General features: G+C 31.5%; 1 protein-coding gene across 4 annotated transcripts in view; it reads right to left on the bottom strand.

The window, feature by feature from the left end:
* Positions 1-12,842, bottom strand: part of LOC107478066 (uncharacterized) — a 14,890-nt gene extending 2,048 nt beyond the window's left edge. Inside the window, exons 1-10 of one of the 4 annotated variants that reach the window (XM_021137887.2) lie at positions 12,114-12,838; positions 11,833-12,009; positions 9,655-9,756; positions 9,467-9,517; positions 9,225-9,254; positions 8,487-8,650; positions 7,210-7,246; positions 6,681-6,753; positions 5,851-5,919; positions 1,400-2,087 (exon numbers count right to left, since the gene is read on the bottom strand). In XM_021137887.2, coding sequence (XP_020993546.2) covers positions 1,400-2,087; positions 5,851-5,919; positions 6,681-6,753; positions 7,210-7,246; positions 8,487-8,650; positions 9,225-9,254; positions 9,467-9,505 — 1,100 coding nt within the window. In that variant the 5' untranslated portion in view covers positions 9,506-9,517; positions 9,655-9,756; positions 11,833-12,009; positions 12,114-12,838. Of the gene's footprint in view, positions 1-1,399; positions 2,088-5,850; positions 5,920-6,680; positions 6,754-7,209; positions 7,247-8,486; positions 8,651-9,019; positions 9,087-9,187; positions 9,255-9,466; positions 9,518-9,654; positions 9,757-11,832; positions 12,010-12,113 lie in introns of all 4 variants that reach the window. The other 3 variants (XM_052258912.1, XM_016098187.3, XM_021137888.2) reach the window with 3 other exon arrangements.
* Between the last annotated feature and the right edge of the window lie 2,523 nt (positions 12,843-15,365).

Raw genomic sequence — 15,365 nt, 5'->3', positions numbered from 1 at the left:
GCGAGCCGTAATGGCCTCATCTTCGGCAGGAACCTCCGATTTTTTTTTCGTTTTTTTCCCCGTTTTTTTTTTACGTCGTGCTGACCCCCGTTCTTTAAATGACCCTATCCCGAGGAGGACACCTGAAGGCGAGCCGTAATGGCCTCATCTCCGGCAGGCTCCTCCGATTTTGTTTTTTTCGTTTTTTTCCTTTTTTTTACGTCGTGCTGACCCTCGTTCTTTAAATGACCCTATCCCGAGGAGTACACCTGAAGGCGAGCCATAATAGCCTCATCTCCGGCAGGCTCCTCCCATTTTTTTCGTCTTTTTTTTTCGGTGGTTTTTTTTTTATACGTTGTGCTGACCCTCGTTCTTTAAATGACCCTATCCTGAGGAGGACACCTGAAGGCGAGCCGAATTGGCCTCATCTCCGGCAGGCTCCTCTGATTTTTTTCAGGTTTTTTTCCGTTTTTTTTTATACGTCGTGCTGACCCTTTCTTTAAATCACCCTATCCCGAGGAGGACACCTGAAGTCGAGCCGAAATGGCCTCATCTCCGGCAGGCTCCTCTGATTTTTTTCGGTTTTTTTCCCTTTTTTTCAGGTTTTTTTTTTTACGTCGTGGTGACACTCGTTCTTTAAATGACCCTATCCCGAGGAGGACACCTGAAGACGAGCCGAAATGGCCTCATCACCAGCAAACTCCGATTTTTTTTCCTAGTTTTTTCAGGTTTTTTTTTTTTTATACGTCGTGCTGACCCTCGTTCTTTAAATGACCCTATCCCGAGGAGGACACCTGAAGGCGAGCCGAAATAGCCTCTTCTATGGCAAGCCCATTATCATTACAATATACCAAATATCAGCTCAACAGCAACAAATCCAACATAACCCATTAAAATTTAGTAATTCTGAACAATAAGTTATCAAATAATTCCCAATCTACATAATCAATCAATATCACCAATCAACAATTCCAAATCACAATCTCAACCATTCCAATCACAATTTCAGCCACAATTCAATATTCACATAATCAACCAATTAATCACAGCTATTAAATCTATTTGCAGTTATTCAATAAACCTTGTAGGCATTCTTAAATTAAAATCGTTTTGAACCCCCTACCTCGATGTCGCAATCGCATACTTTAACGTAACAAATACCTTCTCTTTTAGTGTCAGGGCAGCAGTGGTAACTCTCACACAACCAGAACGGCAACAATACCAGCCTTCGCAACTTTGACCATGGTTGCAGTAAAATAGAGGATTTAAATTGAGTAGGAATCAAAAGCAATTTTCAGCACTAGGGATTCAAGATAAAGCAAGGACTAAAATAGAATTAAAATCAGAACATGCCTACCATAGCAGTAACAAAACAAAACAAGTAAATGGATCAATCCTAAGAAAAAGATCAGACCAATACCCAGATAACAAAATCATAATCAGCAATGGCTTCAACCGTCCTATGGCAGCACCAATGACAACAGAAAACGGCCTCCTCTCCTTTCCGGTTCGTGATTCCAGTGGCAGCAATGGTCTTGAACCCAACAAACAACAACGGCATTGGCGTTTTCTCAAATTCAAAAACCCATAAGCAGAAACAAAATTGGCGGGCCATCCTCCTCCAGCGGCGGCTTGGCGAGACGCGGCAGCAGCAGAGTGCAACAACGGCGGTGCTGCAGCTCGATAACGGCGATGCGGTGGCAGCTCGCGAGGATGGTGACGGCAACCTGCGGCGCTGACAGCGACAAGGCTGGTCGTGAGCTTCTCTTCGTGTGTCTCTCTCTCTTCGCGATTATGTCCCATCGACGACGGCTTGTGAACGGATCGGCAGTAACGCAAGCTTGTGGGTCCATGGACAGGACGGCGCCGTGAAGCAGCTCGACGGCAAGCTCCAGGGCGGCGACGGTGACGGCAGACAGCATCTCTTCTCTCTTGGATGCAAGCTCTCTCCTCTCCACCCTTCACGCTTGACAGGGACGGTGACGGCGGCGAGGCCCCAGCCAGCGCCGTCTCCCTTCTCTTCCCTCTTTCTCCCTGTTTCCCCCTTTCTTCAATTTGTATGCATTTGTTATGAAGGAGGGTGAGGCTACAGCTGTTAGGGTTAGGAACTGGGGAAATTAGGGTTCTGAGTTAATTTTGGGAATTAGGGTTAGAAATTAAAATTTTATAAAAGAATATGGATATTAAAATTACATATGCTCTATTAAAAATATTTAGAAATATCATTTATCAACATATTTCTAAGCTCAATCAATTAGTTTTAATTTATATTATAAAATGAACAAGTTAATTATATTTTGTAAAGTACAATTTAAATTCAAATATCAATTTTCTAGATTAAATCATACAAATCTCTATTAGTTTTCTATCTCTGAAACTTTAATTTCAATTTATAAAATAACTAATTATAATAAAAATTGTACATAAATATTAACTTACTTAAACTTAAAGTATTTATAAAAATCAATTTAATCATTCCTAATAAGTTAATCTCTAAGAGCTCAAACTAATAAAATAAACCATAATTTATCCATAATAGAAATTTCTTAAATTAAGTTATATATTGCTTCCATTACTAAATCTTAATTTCAAATTATATGAAATAACAATTATAAAATTACACAAGAGTATTAATTAACATAACTTCAAATATTAATAAAACTAATTTAATTACCCTTAATTAATTAATTTATAAGATAAGATGTCAAATTAATAAAATAAATCGTAACTTTTTCATGATAAAAGCTACTTAAATTAAATCATACAATCCTTCCTTATTTTTCAATTACTAAAATTATACAAAATATTCCAATATAATAAAATTACTTAAGAATATTAATTGATTCAAAATAAAGTTATCTCTGAATCTATTTAGTTATTTCTAATAAAATAATTTCTAAAATTATAAAGTTTTAAACTTAATAAAATAAAATCACAATTTATTTATAATTATATTTTTAAAAATGCGGAATGTTACATTCTATCCAACTTACAAAAATTTTCGCCCTCAAAAATTGATATAAGTAGAAGAAAAGATTTATATTCACATCCCTTTTTGAATATTTTAAATGTTCCAAGAAAATCATATCACATAAACATAGAAGAAAATATATTAGATGATGCAAAAGTTGATAAAAGTAATTTGATACAAACCAAATTTCAAAATCTAAAATTAAATAGGCACAATGTTCGTCTAGAACTCTTAATAAAGCATGATCACTTCCTCTTATTGTATCCCTATTCACTTTCCGTACGCACAAATCGTGTCCCTAAAAACTAGCGCATATAAGGAATACGAAACATGAGAAGAGAAAGACAAACGGCACGAAAGATTTATGCAAGAAATTGGAATACTCAAGTTCACAGTTGGACAAAGATGGTATTTCGCAAGGATTTGAAGGAATACGTGAGATTACCGAACAACTATATATATATATATAAGCATAATGCGGGTTAATTCAAAGATTAAGAAGAAATTTTGAATCAAACAGTTTCAATATGAACATCATTAGGAAAAATAGTACAACAATTTGGAACAACTTCAATTTGAAATAGAGGGAATTAGTTTATTTTTCTCAAAAAAAATATTTAAATCCAACATTTTCCAAAAGTACTAAACTATTGTGTAGAAGCATATTATAAGTCTTACAGCGGATTGAAGGGATCAGAATGTGCAAAGTTCTTAGCTTAATGACAATGTAACTTCATTATTTAGCTTATAGATATTTAGATGATATTGTATTGTAAACCATGTCCACCTGGTATAATGGTGTATTATTCTCCATTGTTTTTCCTTCACTTTGATTTCTGTTGCATTGCTGATAGAGTTGAGCATGCAAAATGTGCAGGAACTTTGTATTATGTTGTGGTTGTACTTTTCTAGTTTTCTGTAAAGAGAAATGTTGTAAAATTAGCTATAAAAGATGTTATGTGACGATTGTACAAGATTTCTAAATTCAAAATCACGTTTATATCTATTAAATGATGATTCTTGAATATTTGCAAATTACTGTATTCGACTATTTGTTTAAAAATGACCAAAAAATTTTAACTAAATTTATAAACAAATAAATACATTTATTGTAATATAAAAATAAAAGTAACTATGTAGTTTTTTTTAACTAATTAACTATTAAGATTATTTTTTTATAGGCATACCAATTAAATTTTTGAATTATCATTTTTTTGGTATAATTATGCCAAAATAATATTTAACATATACCTAATCATGTGTTTCAAAAATTAATTAATTCAATTTAAAAAACTACAAAATATTAAATAAACATAAAAAATGAAAAATATAGTCGTCGTAATTAACAATTAATTTTATAAGTTTATAATCATTAGTTTGTGGCATAAATTGAAATATAATAATAAAGCAAGCATAAAATAAACATGAAGTGTATCCGTATTGCCTTCCTAAGAATATCTTAGAAAATAAAATTTAATTTTACTAATATGGTCTAAGAAAATTAAAATATCAATAATACCCCTATCACAAAATTGATATATGATCTATATATTTAGATTAGGAATTCAATCTTGAACTGAGAACAAAAGTGGATCATATAAAAAATAAAGCCAAAATCTCTAAACTAAAGCAAAATAAACATTTCATAAATCAAACATTTTCCACAGAACCAAATGAAAGATGCATAGTATAAGGAGAAAATGAAACGAAAAGCTCTCTTGAGACAGATAACAATACAGTGAAGATGCTTGGTATAAAGAAATCATTCACATAGAATTAGGTATAATTAAATAAAGAAATAAAGAAGACGAAAAAAGAAAGCTCCAAATAATACACCAAGACTGAGAACAAAGAACAAAAAGACATTTGAGATCTTGGAATGGAAAGAATATAAAATTAAAAAATTTAGAAACTCGTTATGTAATTGGAGATATTTTAGTATTTTCAGCTCCACAAATAACCTCGAAAAAACAAATGAAAAATCAAAACGAACAAAATAAAATTTCAGTAATTTTAACTCAATTGCAATAACATCCCTAGCTTAAAGGCATTCATGGTATGTATTTTGGTTAGGAATTGTCTTTAATTTGAAAGCATGTCATGTGACTAAATAAGTACTACCCAATTCGAACAACTAAATGGCATGTGATAAACACATAACAGAATTTATTTATTCGAACAACTAAATAATGTACCTTACCTTCTCCCCATAAATTTCATCTTTTGCCTATTTGGTAATGGCATGTGATAAATACGTAACATAACTTATATTAGCACACTCAGTAAGAATACCATGTACCGTTTTATGGTGTTTAATGAGTACAAATGAGTACATTGAGTACATTGACATAATTACAATACAAAGTAGTAACATGAATTGATCCCTTATGCAATGCTAAATATCTATCAACCAATTATATAAATCAACATTCTAAATCCTAGTAACAACATATGATGACATCTAAAAAGAAAGGTTTCAATCTGGTACCCTTTGTGTGACAACAAAAGGAAATTAGAAAAACAAACTTAATATCCAACAATTCTTAATATAAACCTACTATTTTTCTCATTCAGTAAACTTCTTTTGTTTTCTTCACAGCAAGAATGGATACATTCTCTAAACCAAAGAAAATATTTAAATGGCATAATTTTAGCATAATAATCACATTTAATTTTCATTAGCTCCACAATAGCTTAAAAGACTTAATCTATTATAATCTTATTGGCCTATTTAAAAAAAAAAAGAGAAATACTAAGACCTCCTAAAAGGTGAGAGAGTATTTTAAACAGGTTCCAAATAAAAATCGTGATGCACGCCTATATATAAATAATAAGGCACAGAGGTGAAAAATAAAATGAAAAATAACAAAAAACAGAGTAATATGAATGAAGAGTCATACCCAGCACTGGCACCGCCGCCACTGCAAAACCAGAGCGGACCATCAAAAGCAAATCGTCATCCATCACACCTATCACTCATAACACGTCAGAATAGAGGGAAACAAAATATACATTGATAAAATAAGTATCCAAGAAGATAAAAACCAAAAGATTAGAGAAACAACAGAATAAAATAAAGGAACCCAGCGGTTGAAATTACACCATACAGATTTTTAAAGAATTTTCCACTGTTTTAAAACAATAGTTTTTCGAAATTGAATGCATAAAAAGGCATAATTCAACAGTTAGATATAGAGAGATAAATAGCTCCAATCTGAAGCAAATGGTGAAAAAAAAATGACAGAACAGCAACACTTATTAATTATTTAGTTCAACACCCAAGAAAACAGAAGGGAAAAAAATATTCAGACAAGGAAAAAAGAAATAAATAAAAGAGAGAAACAAATAACCATAAGTTTCTTACTAATTTTATTTCATAAGAGAGGTAAACAAAATATGTATTTAGAAAGTAAATAATCAAGAAGATAAAATACCATAAAATCAGAAAACCAGAAAAAAAAACAATAAACCAGTGAATACAATTGCACCCTATAAATACATTAACTTATTTTTACACACATATAAACTTTCACATATCATAAAAAGGTAAAATTTATAAACCCACACAAAAGAAAACAAAAGAATAATTCATATAAAAAATAAACAAGTAGTGGTCTTACTCATGGACCTCACAAGAGCACCAAATAGTTTTATAAGAAACAAACCAGCTCCTTCCAATGAGATAAAAATTAGAATAAAGAAATGAAGGAAATAGGTAAGGAAGGGTTACTTTGCGACTTTTTGAAGGCTGGTGTAGGCTTCGAGCACATTGGATTACGTGATTCACAGGATTTTGGATCTCTCTGAAACACAAAATAGAGAAAATCCATCATAAAAAAGGGAAGGAATATCATAGCAACTTGCAACAATCCAGGCGAAAATCAAGACACAATTTTTCACACTTCAACCAGGGAAGCAAAAACAGATCGAAATAACACGAAAGAAAAATGAATATTTTTATCTTAAATTAATAATTAATCTTAAATAATTAGAGAGTTATCTTTATCTAACCAAAGTAATTAAGTACCAAAAATTAGCTAATTACCATGCAATCAAATTAAATATCAATGAAACCCGTTAAACCTTAAAACCCAATGATAAAACAGCACAAGCAATACTAAATTAGTGTTTTGCATCATCCTAATTAAGACACTTGTTTCCTTTTTACTCTAGGAAGATTAGATGCAAATAAAAATGACAAAAATATGGCCCCATAAAAAGAGATAGTTAAGAATGAAGGCAAAATATATCAAACTTACACTGGGGACAAGAACAGGAAGGCAGAAATTATGTTTCCTGAGCAAGACAAAAGAAAGTAATTAAGATCAATGATGATATAGTAGATACAATTGAAGTAACTAATTAATTAGAGTATGTGAGAGACCTAAGATGCCGACAACAGTTCAAGTGATTTCTCCTGAGCATGCATATTAATTAAAAGTTTTCAATATACAAACTCTAAAATCACAATGAAACCATCTCATGAAAGCATCATATGATTAAGCCGCAAACAAAAAGTAAACTGCTCCATGTTCATCTAGTTCTTATCAATTCTTTTAAATTATGGAATATAAATTTTTCAGGTTTATTGAATGATAGAAAAATCTCAGCAATTGAGATTTTAATCAAAAGAAAATGCATTAGACTTAAAAGAATGTTAAAATCTAGTAAAGGCTTTGGTGAGAATGGCATACACCTTACTCAAATCACTACCAACCCATCAAATATAAAGTCTAAAAAAATTCATAAAAACATAAGCACTTTTGTCCAATTAATAGATACTGAGAAACAAATATTAATATTCTACGGTAGATGCAATTCCTTTAAAGAGTAATAAGATAAGTTTCAAGAAACCAATTTACAAATATAGTAGACTTTTTTCTCAATAAAATTTACTTGAACGAAGTCATAACATATAAACATATGAAGACAAAAGAATTATTTTATAGAAGATCATACTAACTGTCTGATTTACTTAATTCCATTGGCAACAATGAAAAAGTCTATAGTTTTCCCAAATCTATGAAAAGTTACCACTCCCCAATGTACTTCCTTTGCCTACTTCACCACCTCAATGATCTCTGTAACAATTCCAACTTGGTTGATCTACATTACAATGGGGTATATAAAATGTATGAGCTTTAGAAGTGAATATTACGATATGTACTTTGGTCACCATAGCAATTATCACTATTATAAGACTGGAACTGCATGTATCTCAGTCTTTATAGACTTGATAAAAATCAGGTCAATGGAAAATAAAGAAAAGAAAAAAAACAACAAAGGTCAATCTGTTGAGCTTTGTTTTCTTTCTTAATTTCATGTTCTAATCTCCTTTTAATATATATTTTTTTAAGTCACAAACTTACAGCAGAATCAGAAATTGCATCAAAGATTATATGTAAATTTAACAAAACAGTAAGTTCATACTTGCGCTTCTATGTCGTGATTTTTAATCGCAATGGAAGAACAAAAAGAAAAAGCAGCAAAAAATCAATTAAAAAATGAACTTATCAACAGAGGTAGTAGCTATTACCATGAAATTGAAGTTTGAAGGAAGGAAAGCGTTGCAGCCGCAGTGGTTTGTTCATTGCTTATGTAGACATTGGGTTCTTCACTTCTTCCTACAATCTTACAGCGTACATCACAGCAAAGAGTAACTTCTGGGTTCTGTCTAATTGCCTGTTTTTGGACTTTGCTCTGTATTTATAATTATCGTAACAATTAAATTAAATTTATGCACGTTTAAAGATTGACAAAAACAAATGCATAAGTAAAATACTATAGAAATCCATGTCAAAGGAAGAATAGCAATAAAAAAAATAACAAAATAGCAATTAAAAAAAATTAATTTATCAAAAATAGCTCATGCAACAGTGTTTTAATATGGGTAAAAAACTTGTAAACTCTATCTTCTAATGTATTGCATAAAGAAGCAACTTTTTTCAAACTCTGGATATCCAAACATCTTTATTAACGAAATATGATTAATTTTATGAAGAAAAAGTGAGAACAATTTTGAACTAAACAAAGGAACCCCATCAAAGTCCATTTAAAAAAGAGCGTTACATGCATACTCTAGTATTACTCTCTCAATGCGTTTTGCATTAAACATCAAGAAATCATCTCCAACTAACTGCACAATATTGCAATGAGTAGAAACCATTCAAATAATTGTTAAAAACTTCTAATTTGTATGCTTATTCAGTATGACTATATTTTTTGAATTTCTTTTACTATGTGCAGGAAGTTGAAGTTCACGGCCAAAAGATACCACTGGTATTTTTCTAAGAGATGAAGATTCCTGCAAAAAATCAGAACAAAACCTTTAAACATAAATTTCTTAAGTCCGTATGTTGGTTCCAGTTCAAATAATTGACCACAAAAAAGTTTCAAATATTTCCAAACCTAAATCCTTTTCTTAAAATCAAATCCAGCTGATATAAAAGCATGGCCTTTGTTTATTTGTTTTGAGTTAAAAAAAAATATATGGAAACAGCAACGGAAACGAATTACTTTTATAGACTCATCGTTCTCAACTTCCTTCCTCATCATGGATATACCTATCTGACAACATGCAAAAGAATAACATAATGCTTTTGCAGTATTTTTCTTTTGACTAAATTAAAAATTTAAATTAATCATTCAAAGGCATAAAAAATCTTTATGAGTACCTAACAAACTTGTTTTCATAATGGTATTACCTAGTCTTTAGGCAATCTGTATAATAATATATAATTCCAATATCCACCCCCCAATGCACAAACAGGAATGTCAAGAACAGCAGGATTTGGAACATTGAGCAACTGCAAAACACAATAATAGATCAAGTTATGGTAAGATTAGGATTGTATGATAAAAGATAAGCTCAACTTATTTGCAAAAGTCACTTGATATACTGGAGGAATGATCAAATATATAAATCTAAACTTAACAAATCTCCAAGATATGTAATAACTCTTAAGGGATAATATCAAAATATTTATACCAACAGTAAGAACACACAACTTAGACAACATAATAGGACACATGTTAAGAAAGGTGGGGAAAAAATAAACGGGGTACGAGTTCTTTTTTCCTCTGTTTTTCCTCTGTTTTCTTATATTGTTGTCGGGGTTAGAGTGTACCATGGTAAGAAAAGATTTTTAGGAGCCTCCCAATAAGCTTCCTACCTATGAGTGATGATAACCTTATCTTATATTAGACCAAGAGTACAACCAATCATTTCAATTAGAAACCACAAAGAAAGATCTAAATTGAAGCTCATAGCAGCATAGACAACAACCCAAAATATAGACACATATGAATGAAGAATAAGTTATCAGATTTAGAGTTGAAGTCTAAATTGACCAAATAAAAAGAAACCACTGTAAGTTTGTTAATAAAGCCAAATTTAAATTTGCATTTTGTAAATAAAGTCAGAATATTATTTGAGAAAATAGAATCCAGAATATCACTAATTATCTGATCCAACCTAACAAACAATACTTGAATATAGTAAAATTAGGCCAAATTCTTTGCAAGCTTTCAAAATCAATTTGAAACAAAACCCATAAAATAATAGAAGCACTTAAAAATATTACAAAAAGCATAGTTAACAGAAGCTCCACAACAAATGCACACATAAAAACAAAAATGATTGAAAACTAAAATGTAACAAAGCAGTTAAGAACTGAAAGGAGCTCTAACAATAGAATAACCAAAGAACTGGAAGCTAATCATTCAACCCTCTTATACCAGATTAACAAATTTCTTAAACTACAACTTGAGGTGTATGAAAGCCTTTCAATCAGAACCCTGCAAGAGTCTTCAAATTTGAGTTTAATAGTTGAACATTTAAACTATACTAAACATACTCAACTTTCACCTCCAATTGGTTGCATCTCAATATCATTCCAGAATTAAAAATTATAAAGTCTCAAAGTTACTGACTTAGAAAACAAAACCTGACTTTTACTGCATAATACATCTTACTTTAAAAATCCAAATCTTTAAAACCACAACTCTAACAATTCTAAATTTTTATGAAATTAAAGTGTTAGAACCAGAGCTTCATTTAAAATTGGTTCCATTTAAAAATGCAAACTGGAGAATTTCTAATAGAGGAAACAAGTTGCTGCTGTGTTAAACGTTCTGCAGAAAAACCAGATTTGACATCCATAATTCAAAAATTCACCATAAATCATAAACTTAATGAAAAAGTCTCAAATTCAGCAGTCTAGCTCCCTATATTCCCAAGCTTAATCCGGACTTGGTCCCACGCAATTCCGATAATCACAGAATTAGTTGTAGTTTTTCAAAGTTGCAGACTCGGTATAGAAATTACGCAGAAAATCAGATTTTAGAATTCAACTTTGAAAAATCATAACTAATTCTCTAGTTGATACGAAACCTTCAAAATTGAGTTTTCACAATTACACTTAATATAATTTACTTAACACTTAAATTCTTATCATTTCAGTCACTGATTCACTTTCAAAGTTGCCGTTTATTTTCAAGAGAACCTGATTTTCAGCAAACCATTTAGTATTCAAAACCCAACCCTTCAATACCCCTCAAAACCAATTCCAAATCAACCACCAACCAAGCTCATTATCATTACAATATACCAAATATCAAGCTCAACAGCAACAAATCCAACATAACCCATTAAAATTCAGTAATTCTGAATAATAAGTCATCAAACAATTCCCAATCTACATAATCAATCAATATCACCAATCAACAATTCCAAATCACAATCTCAACCATTCCAATCACAATTTCAGCCACAATTCAATATTCACATAATCAACCAATTAATCACAGCTATTAAATCTATTTGCAGTTATTCAATAACCCTTGTAGGCATTCTTAAATTAAAATCATTTTAAACCCCCTACCTCGATGTCGCAATCGCATACTTTAACGTAACAAATACCTTCTCTTTTAGTGTCAGGGCAGCAGCGGTAACTCTCACACAACCAGAACGGCAACAATACCAGCCTTCGCAACTTTGACCATGGTTGCAGTAAAATAGAGGATTTAAATTGAGTAGGAATCAAAAGCAATTTTCAGCCCTAGGGATTCAAGACAAAGCAAGGACTAAAATAGAATTAAAATCAGAACATGGCTACCATAGCAGTAACAAAACAAAAATGGATCAATCCTAAGGAAAAGATACCCAGATAACAAAATCATAATCAGCAATGGCTTCAACCGTCCTATGGCAGCACCAGCGACAACAGAAAACGGCCTCCTCTCCTTTCCGGTTCGTGATTCCAGTGGCAGCAATGATCTTGAACCCAACAAACAACAACGGCAGTGGCGTTTTCTCAGATTCCAAAACCCATAAGCAGAAACAAAACTGGCGGGCCTTCCTCCTCCAGCGGCGGCTTGGCGAGACGCGGCAGCAGCAGAGTGCGACAACGGCGGTGCTGCAGCTCAGTAACGGCGATGCGGTGGCAGCTCGCGAGGATGGCGACGGCAACCCGCGGCGCTGACGGCGACAAGGCTGGTCGTGGGCTTCTCTTCGTGTGTCTCTCTCTCTTCGCGATTCTGTCCCATCGACGACGGCTTGTGAACGGATCGGCAGTAACGCAAGCTTGTGGGTCCATGGACGGGACGGCGCCGTGAAGCAGCTCGACGGCGAGCTCCAGGGCGGCGACGGTGACGGCAGACAGCATCTCTTCTCTCTTGGATGCAAGCTCTCTCCTCTCCACCCTTCACGCTTGACAGCGACGGTGACGGCGGCGAGGCCCCAGCCAGCGCCGTCTCCCTTCTCTTCCCTCTTTCTCCCTGTTTCCCCCTTTCTTCAATTTGTATGCATTTGTTATGAAGGAGGGTGAGGCTGCGGCTGTTAGGGTTAGGAACTGGGGAAATTAGGGTTCTGAGTTAATTTTGGGAATTAGGGTTAGAAATTAAAATTTTATAAAAGAATATGGATAATTATGAATAGATATTTTGATAAAATTGAAGGGTAGAATAATTTTAAAATCAAATATATTTTTTTAAAAATATTTAAGAACATTATTTATTAATATATTGCTAAGTTGAATTAATTATTTCTAATTTAAATTAAAAAATATAAGCATATTAATCACGTTTTTATAAAATGTAGTTTAAACTTAATATTTAATGCTTCAAATTAAATGATATAATTTTTTATTATTTTTTTATTACCGAAACTTTAATTTTAATTTACAAAATATCTAATTATAATAAAAATTGTACATAAATATTAACTTACCTAAACTTAAAGTATTTATAAAAATCAATTTAATCATTCCTAATAAGTTAATCTCTAATAAAATAAACCATAATTTATCCATAATAAAAATTTCTTAAATTAAGTTATATATTTCTTCCATTACTAAATCTTAATTTCAAATTATATGAAATAACAATTATAAAATTACACAAGAGTATTAATTAACATAACTCCAAATATTAATAAAACTAATTTAATTACCCTTAATTAATTAATTTATAAGATAAGATATCAAATTAATAAAATAAATCGTAACTTTCTTATGATAAAAGTTACTTAAATTAAATCATACAATCTTTCCTTATTTTTTAATTACTAAAATTATACAAAATATTTCAATATAATAAAATTACTTAAGAATATTAATTGATTCAAAATAAAGTTATCTCTGAATCTATTTAGTTATTTCTAATAAAATAATTTCTAAAATTATAAAGTTTTAAACTTAATAAAATAAAATCACAATTTATTTATAATTATATTTTCAAAAATGCGGGATGTTACAACTGTTAGGCGTAGTGACAGACGCAAAAGGATCATTGGATCTTATTCCGACACAAGTATGAACCGACAGATGATTAGCCATATGTAACCTATAGTTGCACCATTTTGACTGAGAGGATGGACGGTAGCCATTGACAACGGTGATCCCCCTACATACAGCTTGCCATGGAAAGGAGTATGAATGATTGAATGAGGACAGTAGGAAGATGCAAACCAAATTTCAAAATCTAAAATTAAATAGACACAATGTTCGTTTAGAACTCTTAACAAAGCATGATCACTTCCTGTTATTGCCTCAAAACTCCACAACTTCTTATAACTTCATAGATTGATCATATTCACTTTCCGTACACACAAATCGTGTCCCTAAGAACTAGCGCATATAAGGAATACGAAACATGAGAAGAGAAAGACAAACGGCACGAAAGGTTTATGCGAGAAATTGGAAGAATACTCAAGTTCACAGTTGGACAAAGGTGGTATTTCGCAAGGATTTGAAGGAATACGTGAGATTACCAAACAACAAGAATATATATATATGCAACAAAATGTAGCATAAAGCGGGTTAATTCAAAGATTAGGAAGAAATTTTGAATCAAACAGTTTCAATATGAACATCATTAAGAAAAATAGTACAACAATTTAGAACAACTTCAATTTGAAATAGAGGGAATTAGTTTATTTTTCTCAAAAAAAATATTTAAATCCAACATTTTCCAAAAGTACTAAACTATTGTGTAGAAGCATATTATAAGTCTTACAGCGGATTGAAGGGATCAGAATGTGCAAAGTTCTTAGCTTAATGACAATGTAACTTCATTATTTAGCTTATAGATATTTAGATGATATTGTATTGTAAACCATGTCCACCTGGTATAATGGTGTATTATTCTCCATTGTTTTTCCTTCACTTTGATTTCTGTTGCATTGCTAATAGAGTTGAGCATGCAAAATGTGCAAAAACTTTGTATTATGTTGTGGTTGTACTTTTTTAGTTTTCTGTAAAGAGAAATATTGTAAAATTAGCTATAAAAGATGTTATGTGACGATTGTACAAGATTTCTAAATTCAAAATCACGTTTATATCTATTAAATGATCATTATTGAATATTTGCAAATTACTGTATTCGACTATTTGTTTAAAAATGACCAATTAGAAACATATAAAAAAAGTAATAAATAAATTTGATAATGATTAAAATTACATGAGTGGATCTAATTATTCGGAATAAATAGTTATTTTAAAATACCAGTTTTTTAGTTTTTGTATTTTTTGGTTCTTTAGACAAATATTTTGACAAGCGAGTACAAAATATATCATTACGAATGTTTAAACTAAGATATTTACTATAAAGATATACCATGAAACTTTCCCGTTGTAGGTACCACAATAGCGTGGCAAATGATGGAACAAAAATGATTAAACATCACAAAGGGAGTGTTTTGAAAATGTTAAATGATAACCTAGAAAGCAGAAAGTGTAACTGCAAGTAAAACCAGCCACCAAGGGTGGACTCCAATTCATTAACGAACTTCGGATTAAAATCTTGTAATCATTGCTAATGGTAGGGTCTCTTTTTTTTTTACTTTTTTGAATACAAATTAAGGTTCCTTCTCAAATGTAGTTAAATTAACAATTCATCACACTTTACTATCTCTAGA

Source organism: Arachis duranensis, chromosome 3 (genome assembly GCF_000817695.3).
Source record: "Arachis duranensis cultivar V14167 chromosome 3, aradu.V14167.gnm2.J7QH, whole genome shotgun sequence".
NCBI lineage: Eukaryota > Viridiplantae > Streptophyta > Magnoliopsida > Fabales > Fabaceae > Arachis > Arachis duranensis.
Note: the sequence above shows the minus strand (reverse complement) of the source record. Positions and strands in the feature narration are given on the sequence as shown.